Genomic DNA, 11,425 nt, shown 5'->3' with positions numbered 1-11,425 from the left:
TACACCCAATAAAGTCAGAAAATAGGATACCTCGGAGTGCCAAAGGCAACTCCCCATCTCCAGTCCACAATGTGTCTCCGGAGTGGCGAGCTACAAATGCAGCCACCCAATCCGCAACCCCATTGGCAACTATCCAACTTCTTTGATCATGCTAAATATGTTTGGATATGTGAAGTGTCAGAATGTTTGCAAAGAATTTATTCATGGATGTCCTCCGGTGGGAGAGATTTAAACTCCATAAATTTTTTTTATGGAGCACAAACTCACACCTATAATAGAAAGGTTCGTGTATAATTATGATATAAAAAATTGTAATCATAAAAACTAATATAAGACTTCATGATTCGAAAGCTTGATTTGTTTTTTAATCATCCTTTCGATACGTACAATTAATTTTTTTTTCTAATTTCTTCTTTCACCTTGGTACAAAAATAGTCTAATTTACTCACCCTGTCCTCCTAACAATTTCTTGAATGCATTTGGTTTGGCCCAATATTTGTTTGCCGGGAGAGAGAGACTCCATGTTTTTTTTAAAAGTTTTATGTAATCTATGCTTTTAGCTTTCTTAAAATTTTGAAGAATACATCATTATCCTTCTAACGTTTTAGGTAATCTATGCTTCTGTTCCTTCGCCATTGTATAGTTTACATTTTAGTAATTCAATTAGTTGTGTTCATGTGAGATCAATGTGAGCAGCGGTTGTACCAAAAATAAAAAATAAAAAAATATTTTTTTTCTGATGTTTGCACGTGCGATCACCTGCCGCGTGCCTCCAATGTGCCCCAGTTTCAGCGAAAGGGGATTCATCTGGCTTTCATCGAATCGCACCGTTCAATTCAAATCTCCCTTCCCCGCCCGCACCCTCAAATCTTCACGGCGAAGAGCGGAAAAGAGCGAGCGAGCGAGAGAGAGAGTGCGAACAATGGTGGAGACGGGGCAAGAGAAGCGGCTGGCTCGCGAGATCGCGAGGGTTCTGGACGAGTGCCGGCTCTCCCACGCCGTCCACACCCGGAAGCTGAGAGAGTTCTCCACCCTCCGCTCCTCCGCTCCTCCCGGCCTCTTCTTCCCTTCCTTCGTCCGAGCCATAACCCCTCTCTTCGACTTTCCCCGCCGCACCCTCGCCGCCGAGCGCACAGTCCGATTCGTCTCCACTTTCGCTGCCCTCCCCGACGCCAAGGACGCCGCCGCTTCCGATGCCTTCCTGGAGGAGTTCCTCCGGTTCCTCCTCGTCGCCTCCGGTGCTGCCCACCGGACTGCCAGGTTCCGGTCGTGCCAGATCATCTCCGAGGTGTTGTGCCCTTCCACGATTCTGGATCTAGGGTTTTGAAGGATCAACAAGACCCTTTCTGCAATTTTTTATTTCCGGGAAAAAAACTGCAACTGATTTGTAATTAGTTAAATTTGGCTATTTTTTTTTCTTGTTTTTACTTCAATCCATTTGCTTGATGAATTTCTGAGTGCTTTTTTAAGTCGATACTCTGGGTTTGGGGTTCCTCTGCTGCTGAGATTTCTCTTCTACCAAATCAAGTTCTTTCGTGCTCCATTTGTTCGATATCCGTCATTCTATAAATCACGCCCATTTCTTGTACTCCTTGAATATTTTTTGGTTGTGGTTTAATTGTTTGCGGCAAGAATGAAATGAGTTGTTTTTGATATAGCGACTATTCCATCATTTGATTTCAATTCTTTTATTTCATTACCCAGAATATCTGCTTTGTAGTTTGTACTGAATTCAGGAAAAAAAGGATTTTTTTTATAAAAATGTTCCTGCAAACCGAAAATTGAATTTTGTAGAATTGTGTTTCAATTGTTAGACAACATGTTTTGATGAATAAGAAACAGCTCACCGTGTCATTGTTTTTGTATGTCTCTTTTTCAGTATATTTAGGTATTTTATTGAATGATACAGTCCAACCGCTCATTCAATTTTTCCATGTTTGTAGATTATAATGCGATTGCCAGATGATGCGGAGGTGAGTGACCAGCTGTGGGATGAGGTGATTGACAACATGAAAGAGCGGGTTGGAGACAAAGTCCCTGCAATCCGTGCTGTTGCAGTGCGTGCTCTGTCACGATTTGCCAATGATCTTGAGAATGGTGACATTCTCAGTCTCTTCCTACAAACTCTTTCTCAAGAACAAAATGCTGTATGCTTCTCTCCTAGTTATAGTTGTGCATAAATATCATTACACGGTTCTAGTTGATCTTCTAAACTGTTTGATGTATTTAGGAGGTTCGGAAAACAATAGTATTATCTCTGCTCCCTTCTAATGCCACAAGTGAGGCAATTGTCGGGTCCACGCTTGACGTGAGTGAGTCAGTGCGCAGATCAGCATATTGTGTCCTGGCAAGTAAATTTCCACTTCAAAGTCTTAGGTAATGACACATTATGTTAGCGAAAATGAAATTCAAAAAAAAAACTGTGATGCCATTATTCTAAATATTTTTCTTGTTTTTATTAAAACATCAGCATCAAGCATAGGACCATTATCCTTCAGAGGGGGCTTTCAGACAGATCTTCATCTGTAACAAAAGAATGTTTAAAAATGCTGAAAGATGAGTGGCTTACAAAGTCTTGTGGGGGAGATCCAGTTGTCCTTTTGAGGTTTCTTGATGTAGAGACTTACGAATCAGTTGGAGAAGCTGTGATGGAGGCCCTTCTAAAAGATGGCATTGTGCTGGTTCAAGAAGGTCAGAGCATCAGACACTATTTGAAATCTTCTAATAAAAGTGAAGGTAAGTTGAGTAGGTTTACGATCATGAATATTACTTTATTCAATAGCTTAAAGTGTTTTTCTTTTGATACTTCATGTCATTCATTCTTTGTTGCTATACTCCATGCATCTTAGTTGAGCAATTTTTTTTTAAAAAGTTGGTATGGACTAGGCATTGGAGATTCCAAATGGTTATTTTGTACTAGAAGTGGGAGGACTCTTGCTGGCTTGTATTTAGTCCCACATCGATTGTGCACTAGGAAGATCTTCGATACTTATACAAGGCCAAGGATTCCAAATAATACCTCTGGTTAGCTTTTTAGGGTGAGGTCCTAGGCTGTTACAAATGATATCAGAGTAGACCTGGTCCATGATTCATATGTAATTAGAAGACATTGCAGCACAGTTCTTTTTGTGGCTAACCAATGGTTGATCATGGTGTTTGTGATTGGATTTGATCTTTTAGCCTTGCCAAGATGCTAAGGTTTAAATTGGGAGAGCAGGGCCTTTTTGGGGTTGACCATGGGCCGATCATAATGTTTGTGATTGGAGCTTGATTGTTAACCTAGCGAAGATGTCAGAGCTTAAACTGGAAGAGTATGCGAGGACCCATGGGAGCATATTTTTAGTCCTATATTAGTTATACGTTGAGAAGATCTTGGATATTTATATAGGGCCAAAAAATCTAAATAATACTTTCTAGTTAGCTTTTTTGGGTGAGGTCTTGTTTATTATTGGAAGTATAGAAGGCAAGTTAGTGAACTTTTCCGTCTTGTTGCACGATTTTGCTTATAAAATTGGGATTCATTATTCCAAGTTGTTTTTCGAATTGGAAATAGGTCATGACAGAGTGATAAGAAGTTGATACTTGATATATGGCATTGCATTCATCTTGGAGGCTGCAAATTGTCGTGATTTGGATCCAAGCTTGTTGAAAAAATTTGGGGTGAGGCAATGTAGAATTCAAGCTTGGGTTGGGCTTTAAATTTAAGGACTAAAATGAATTTCGATTTGATTTGGCTGACTTTTGGTACAATTTGGCCCTGATCCAAAACCCAATTGATTATAATATTTTTTAAACCTCTATATATTTGTTTCCTTCTTCTCTCCTCCTTTTTGCCATCTATCTCATTGTTTTCACTATTAGCTTCATCTTGTCTCATTAATTCTCGATAATCCTATAGGTGCTCTCTCTCCATTCCCTTTTCTTTGTCTATCTTTTTCTTTTTTCCCCTTGCTTCCTACCATCTTCTTCTTCTTGATGCACAAAACAATCCCATCTCACCCTTCTCTCTCTTACCCCACCTCTTCGCTCTCCCTATTTTCCTCTGCACCAATTTCTCTCTCTGTGTCCCTCATCTTTACTCATCAATTCCCCTTTCTCTTTGCACAAGCTTCAGGCTTAGTTTTGGCCTTGACCTAGAATCTTTATATATTTTTGGGCTTGGGCGAGACTTGGGCTTGCCTTGCACCAATTAGGAATGAGTTGTGTTTGTTGTGGCTTGGCCACACCTGACTCATTTCTAGCTTGATCGTGGATTATTGGTCAAAGAACCTAATTGAAGCTAAAGCCTTAATTTTTATAATAATGTTAAACATAAGGCTTACAATGAGAAAAACAATGATTGATACAAACATATGCATATGATATGAATTAGAAACTTTTCTATCCTGTATTGTTGTGCTGTATTTTCACGTAATAATAGATAAGATGGCCATCATGGAGCTGATCATGCAATGAGATCTTATAGCTCATCAATTTTTTGTCTATTGAAGTGGATGGAGGGAGGTGAAATTGTTTGTAAGGTGAATTTGGTAAATTTATGATAGAACATAATGTTCCATCACTTAATTACATGCATGGGATTGGGAACTTTGATTTCCATGGAATGGCTTATTTATATCTCAAAGTAGTTTAGGATGCTTTAGAAGTATGAGTCCTTGTTATCAAGGTTAAAATTTTTAATTTTAGAACATGTTTGGTTCTTTCATCTCATTTTTACATTTTATTCATAAAAAAAGAGGAAGCGAGACCCGTTCGCTTGTGATATTATAAATTCAATCATTGAGTACAATGAGTTAACTGTTTTGAACATGATGACCTGGGTTGAACCACCATGGTGGCTAGTCACAGTTCCAAGTTTGACCACAGGTCATTTGTGGGTCAACATGATCTATATATATCCTTCCTTCCCAAATCTTGTACCAACCTAGATGCATTATTTTCTCCTTTCCAGATCCCAAACCCACCCATATTTCTTTCAACCATCGAAATCTCTCTCCTTGGATCTAGGGTTCCATTTGAGCAAGATGAAGAACAAGGGAAAAAAAGGAAGAAAGGGTTAGGTCTTGTTGATTGGGCCACCCAAAACTACAGGAAGAAGGAGGAAGAAGAGGAGAAGAGATTAGATATGGTTGCTCCACCGCACTTCCTACCATATTTGGCTGCATCATCCTTTGATTCTGTTGGATCTGCTTATCCTGCCCACTCCCGCGGATCTAACCGTGTTTCCTCTAGTCCCATTGGATGTGGTTCATGCTCTATGGCTATGCTGTTATGGTTTGAGGGAGTTGAGGGCGAGAGGAGAATGATTTAAGATCTGGTGGTCGAAGATGATTGGCTTCCTTCTACCTCTTTGGTGGCACTGTAGATGGCTATTACAAGGAAAAGTGGTCGAATAGATGGCGAAACTTCTTTCTTTGTCTCTCTATTTTTCTTTTTTTCTCTTCCCTTCTCTTACATTTTTCATTTGGATGAGTCAATGCTGGTTTGATTAGATAGTTTGAGCAGTTAAGCCTTTTGAGTAGCTGGGTCAAAGGGGTTCAAGACATTTTTGGGTTTTTAAATGACCTAGCACATAATTGTTGTCATGTGGTGAGTTGGACAGTCAACTCGGTCAACCCACCTAGGTCTCAAAACACTAGTTTGAGTTGATATCAATTTTTGGTTGTTGCTTTGCATGTACTTTTAGCGTCCATCGATGTATTTTATATATGGACAATGTCATCAATTTTCTCATGAAGCTGCTTTATGCTTGACTAATCTTTATAATTGTTTGTGGGGATTCATGTTAGGGGAATTCACTACTAGTTTTCAGCTTATGGAAGCAGAGGTTTCTCTTTATTGGAAAACTGTCTGCAGGCATCTTCAAACTCAAGCTCAAGTAAGGAAAATACTTCTATTATGTCTTCATATTTTACATTATCCTACTATTTCTTTGACACATATATTGGCATTATGTGAATTTGTATTTTATGATTAAAGTAGATCTAAATGTATATCTGATAATATTGTAAACCATGTTCTGTAAAAGTGCAACTCTATAACAAAGTGGTGAGGAATAAAAGAAATATTTATGATTTTTTCCATGTTTCTTCTGCCACCAATATTATTCCCTAAGCCTACATATTCAAATTGAGTCTTGCATTGTACTTTTTAACCTTTTTGGAAGCTTAGAAGTTCAAACACATTGAGAATTTGATCTGATGTTTTCTTCTAAAATGTGACCAACAGTATTATTAATGTCTTCATGTTTTGGTAATTATGTTGTTTATTTGGTGCTTTCAACTCATCTGAAGTGCCTTTTTCTAGATCCATGTATGGCTGTGCGTTTTGATGTCATTTCTTGTAGATTTATCTAAGTCTACATTTGAAGCAATTTCAAAATTAGATTTTTTTTTTTGTTCGCATGTTATGTTCTTATGAGAAATAGTTGTGAGAAGGCTGGAAGGTTATGGTTATATTCCTACATGACCAGCATCTTTGCTACAATAGGAACTAGCTTGATGTAAAATGATAATTGATTTAAATTGCAAACAATTTTGCTCATGCCTTAGTGTAATGTGTGGCTAATATTAATGAGAATGCCTTTAGATGATGTTATATAAATAGATGGAAAAAGAAATACTGTTGTATGTAACCATTAGCCACTTCCTTTCTAATAGTCATATTCTGTATGGTTATATAAACAGGAGTAAAACAAAATGAACACGACCAGTCATATGTCAGTAAGAATACCTGATGATTTATGTTTACATTATATTCATTAAAATTTAAGATTGAATACATCTTTCTACTAGAAAGAAATTTGTCTAAACCCAATGAACTAGGTGCCCTGCATCCACAATTGATGGAAGTTCTTGAAAAGGAAAAGAACTAAGTTGTGATGAAGATAGTCATGATTATCATATTAAGATGTACGAACATTTCTATTGAGTTGAGGCCTTGGTAAAGAGAAATGCTCAAGTTTTTGTTGAATATTAAGAAATGTTATGAAAGGACCAGAGGTAACCTGGACTGGAAGTTGCAGAATGAGTTTGAAAGAAAGCTTGTTTAGAAACAGATAAGCAGTACCCATAAATGAGTTCAGGTGTTTAAATAAGGCACACAGATTTACAATTCTGGCATGCAAATGAGGATGATACATAAAATGAAAATGAAAGAATATGCCATAAGCAATTTGAATAATGTAGTCAAGTGATGGGCATATGGTTTCATCTTAAAATTAAATAATCAAATATTTAACAAATTTAAGCATCAGTGATGAGTGTTCGATGGAAAAGCACGGTTTAATTTACAATTGAAAAAAAGGAAAGGAAACAAATTAAATTAAAAAGGGGAATGCTAAAGAGAGCATCTACCTTTGCATGGTTGTTGCCAATGCAAAAAATTGTACTATCAGTTCTCTTATACACTAGAGTTGCAAATGTGTTTCTATTTCTTTTTTTTTTTTTTTGTTTTCAATTTGCAGTGAACCTTACCTCTTACTTTCTTCAAAACCCTAGGCAAGACTCGTACTACTTTTTCCCCTTTTTTTTGAAGAATAAAGTAACAAGCAAAACTCGAGAAAGAGAGAAGCAAAGAAGAAACTCAAAGAAACCATTGGAGCAACATATTTGATGTTATGTCTACTTCAGGCAGACACAAAAGATTATGATCTTCAGGACAATCATTATATGCATTACAAATTTATTGAACTCACCTGATTGATTCATGACATCTGAGATTGGTGACTGAAGTATTAAAGTTATTTCTTTGTATGACTGTCTATGTCATTTTACAGGCATGTGACATTAGTCAAAGTGCCTCCACAGCTACGCTCTGAAATTGAAGTACAACGAATTGCGAGTTTACATATTTATGTGCCCCTGACTAAGATTTTGAATAATGATTTGATTTTTTGTGGAATTGAATATAATTTTTAATATGTCTTCTTAGTTTGATTTTAGAATGATATTGCCATAACTGTCACTCGTTAACTTGAGGAACTCTCCAATTTACCTGTCTTGCATCTTCCAAGCCTTTTCTGAACCATCATGCAGGCCAAAGGTTCCGATGCTGCAACTACTACAGGCACTGAAGCTGCAGTATATGCATCAGAAGCATCAGACAACAATGACCTTTTAGAGGGTATCCTTCCTGTTACAATATCTGATTATGTTGATTTAGTGAAGGTACACCTTTCTGCAGGTGAGACTGAATGCTTGATCATGCAAATATAGTAGCTATATTATATAAATCAAACAATTTGTCATACATTAGTTTCATACACTCTCTTCTCTTTGTTTAGTCTTAGCTGACCTGGTACTTATAGATTACTGACATATACTATGCTTTTCCCTTTCTTTCCAAGGACCAAATTACCGTTTCACATGCCGGCAGCTACTACTACTTGGTGCCATGCTTGATTTCTCAGATACTGCAAACAGGAAGATTGCTGGAGCTTTTGTGCAGGAACTTTTACTTAAGCCTCTAGATTATGAAGTTGATGATTATGGGAGTAAGATTGTTATAGGAGATGGAATTAGTCTTGGTGGGGACAGGGACTGGGCCAGAGCAGTGTCAGAATTGGCCAGAAAAGTGCATGCTTCTACAGGTGAATTTGAAGCAATTATCACCGGTGTAGTCGAGGAGCTTGCTTGTCCTTGCAGAGATAGAACTGCTGATTACATGCAGTGGATACATTGTCTTGCAGTGACTGGTCTTCTCTTGGAGAACATTGATTCCCTGTGGAGCCTCCATGGAAAAGCCATTGAACCTTCAGAGTTACTGCATTCTTTATTGCTTCCAGGGGTATGTGGGGTTCAGCTTTAAAGCTACATGCTTGCGTAGTATACACAAATGAATACACACTCTTATTAATAGCAACTCAGTTTATCTGGTCAGACCATTACTTTGGCAACTATACTTTACCGTGCTTAGTATTCTTTTTCTCAATTTCATGGAATGCAGGCGAAACAGATTCATGTCGATGTCCGAAGGGTTGCTATGAGATGCCTTTGTCTCTATGGTCTGTTAGAAAGGAGCCCATGTGAAGAGCTAGTAAAGCAGTTACGCCTGTCCTTTATTAATGGCCCTGCTCCAGTCAGTATCATGGCTAGTAAGGCATTAATTGATCTTGCCACATGGCATGGTCCTCAAGCAGTTGACAGAGCCACTGGGATGGATCTGCAACAATCTGGTGATGAAAAAAGTGGATTTATTTCAGTGGATTTATCAAATTTAAAGGAGGATGCAAACATTGGGTTACTCGATCTATTGTACTCTGGGCTTGATAAAGATGATTGGGGGGCCAATGTTGAAGGTGATGATCATGAAAGCGTTCATGCTGTTCTTGGTGAGGGATTTGCAAAGATTCTTCTGCTCAGTGAGAATTATCCAACCGTATCCACTTGCTTACATCCTTTGATTTTATGCAAGCTCATCAGCTTGTATTTCTGTGATGGAACAAAGGATCTTCAAAGGTTAATATTTGCATTCTTTGCATTTCAAAGTAATACTACCTTTTATATTTCTACTAGATTTCCAATTACTACTTTGTATATGCATGCAGGTTAAAGCAGTGCTTATCCGTGTTCTTTGAGCATTATCCAGCACTCTCACGCAATCACAAGGCAAGTTAAACATGGGAAAGTATCTGATGCACCTAGGCTCAATCTCAGTCTTTGCAGTCTATTGAAATTTCTAATGTGCCAACTATTTGTGTGAATATCTGTCTTTGCAGAAGTGTGTCTCCAGAGCTTTCATTCCAGTCATGCGATCTATGTGGCCAGGTATTTATGGTAATCCAGGGGGATCTAGCACTGTTGTGTCGAAAATGAGAAAACGTGCAATCCAAGTGTCACGTTTCATGTTGCAAATGATACAAACTCCTTTGTTCTCAAAGGAATATGGGGAAGAACGATCCAGTGAGATAAGTTCCGAAAGCCTTTCTAGTTCAGTTCAGTTATCACATGACTTTGAAAGCAGGGAGGAGGGCCTTGCCATTCGTATTGCTTCAGAAGTAATGTCCACCATTTCTTTGTTTCGAAATATGCTTTGCATTTAACTTCTGCAGACCTGACCTGTGTTAGTTTGTTCTAGAGAGGAAATTAACGTTTTTGCCGCTGCTCTTTTTATTGCTTCACTGCCTCTGCTTTTTTTTGATACCATGACTGCACTTACCTGAACTTGAAATCCTTGAGCTAATTTTTTTGAATCCAACCTGAGTTCTGTGGTACTGGTATGGTTATATAGGTGGCAAGCTGCCCAGATAAGAAGACCTCTGCTGGAAAATCGTACCTCTCAGCACTATGTAAGATAGCTTTGTTGATACAGTTCCGGCCATCAGAGCAAGGGGCAATCAAGTGCATGAGGGGGCTTCTGAACAGCATGATCATATCGTTGTCAACTGACAAGGAACTCATTAAAGAAGTAAATCGAATGGCAGCACGCCTTAAATCTCTTGATGATCACCCAGATGAAGAACTGTCACAGGAGCAGGCTAATGTTATTTTTGGTATGGCATTTGTTCTTTCTTTTCTTTCTTCCATTCTCGTGTTTTCCTGTCTCACGCGTTTTGCTTCATTGTGGATTTCTTTGTTATAACATGGTAACTTAATCTCAATGAAGTTTTTCCAATGGCTAACGTTTTCAACTGTTGCTGTGATACCAGGGAAGCTAGGTTTGGATGCTAGCCTTAAAATGGATACGTCCGCAGTGCCCCCATCGCCTGTGCTGCGATCGGCCAGAACTGCTCCAAATAGGAGAAGAGTAAGGCGCGAAGCTTCTTCTTCTGATGAAGAGATTTCATCAGTCCCTGAAGTTCCAATGACTCCTAGCTTGGCCAGCGTCCGCTCACATAGGGCAAGCAAGACAGCAGCAATGAGCAAGATGACGGCCAAAACTGCCTTTGAATTCTCAGACAATGAAGAGGATGGAGAATCGGATGTTACGTCTGAGGGGTCTTCAGATGAATCTTTGGATGGGCTTGCAGAATGAAGCTACTGTAATTTGTGTATGAACACTTACCACGCCTTGCTTACTGCCAAGAGTTTAGTCTCTACTGTTGTATTTACAACATAAAGATCAAAATGCCTCACCTATATTTTAAAGTGACTGATGTACTGCAAGAATCTTGCGTTACAGAACTTGCTTGGCTCGTGATGGGATGAGCTATAAGGCAAGTATTTTAGCAAAAAATGGCATTCACTTGTTGTGGCCATTGTGCTTAATTGCGTATGCTCAGGTGAAATTAGGGGAAAGTAAAACTTCAGAGAAATTTTTTTTTTTGGCTTAAAAAAAAGAGGAAGAGGGAAGGAAGGGACAAGCCCACTCCCGTGTGGCAGTTCCTACTGGATCCCCACCCCATCAGAAGAATGTTCGATGCAGGCAGAAATGACCGTGTATTAGGCACGCAGGCTGATTTTACTCATACCCTCCCCATCTATGG

General features: G+C 38.6%; 1 protein-coding gene across 2 annotated transcripts; it reads left to right on the top strand.

Moving 5' to 3' along the window:
* The first annotated feature begins 784 nt into the window (after nt 1-784).
* EMB2656 (ARM repeat superfamily protein) lies at nt 785-11,197 on the top strand. 2 transcript variants are annotated; one of them, XM_039117698.3, is made up of 13 exons: nt 785-1,288; nt 1,944-2,147; nt 2,231-2,376; nt 2,471-2,736; nt 5,790-5,878; nt 8,037-8,184; nt 8,348-8,590; nt 8,690-8,787; nt 8,947-9,458; nt 9,548-9,608; nt 9,719-9,997; nt 10,231-10,492; nt 10,649-11,197. In XM_039117698.3, exons 1-13 carry the CDS (start codon nt 923-925, stop codon nt 10,972-10,974), a joined length of 3,000 nt encoding a protein of 999 aa, XP_038973626.2. In that variant the 5' UTR covers nt 785-922; the 3' UTR covers nt 10,975-11,197. The 2 variants fall into 2 exon arrangements, with proteins under 2 accessions (XP_038973626.2, XP_017700726.2); XM_017845237.5 differs by having other exon boundaries at nt 787-1,288; nt 8,348-8,787.
* Nucleotides 11,198-11,425: the final 228 nt, after the last annotated feature.

Source organism: Phoenix dactylifera, chromosome 18, assembly GCF_051530095.1.
Source record: "Phoenix dactylifera cultivar Ajwa chromosome 18, Ajwa_hap1_PhDact_Kaust_v1.1, whole genome shotgun sequence".
Lineage (NCBI taxonomy): Eukaryota > Viridiplantae > Streptophyta > Magnoliopsida > Arecales > Arecaceae > Phoenix > Phoenix dactylifera.
Note: the sequence above shows the minus strand (reverse complement) of the source record. Positions and strands in the feature narration are given on the sequence as shown.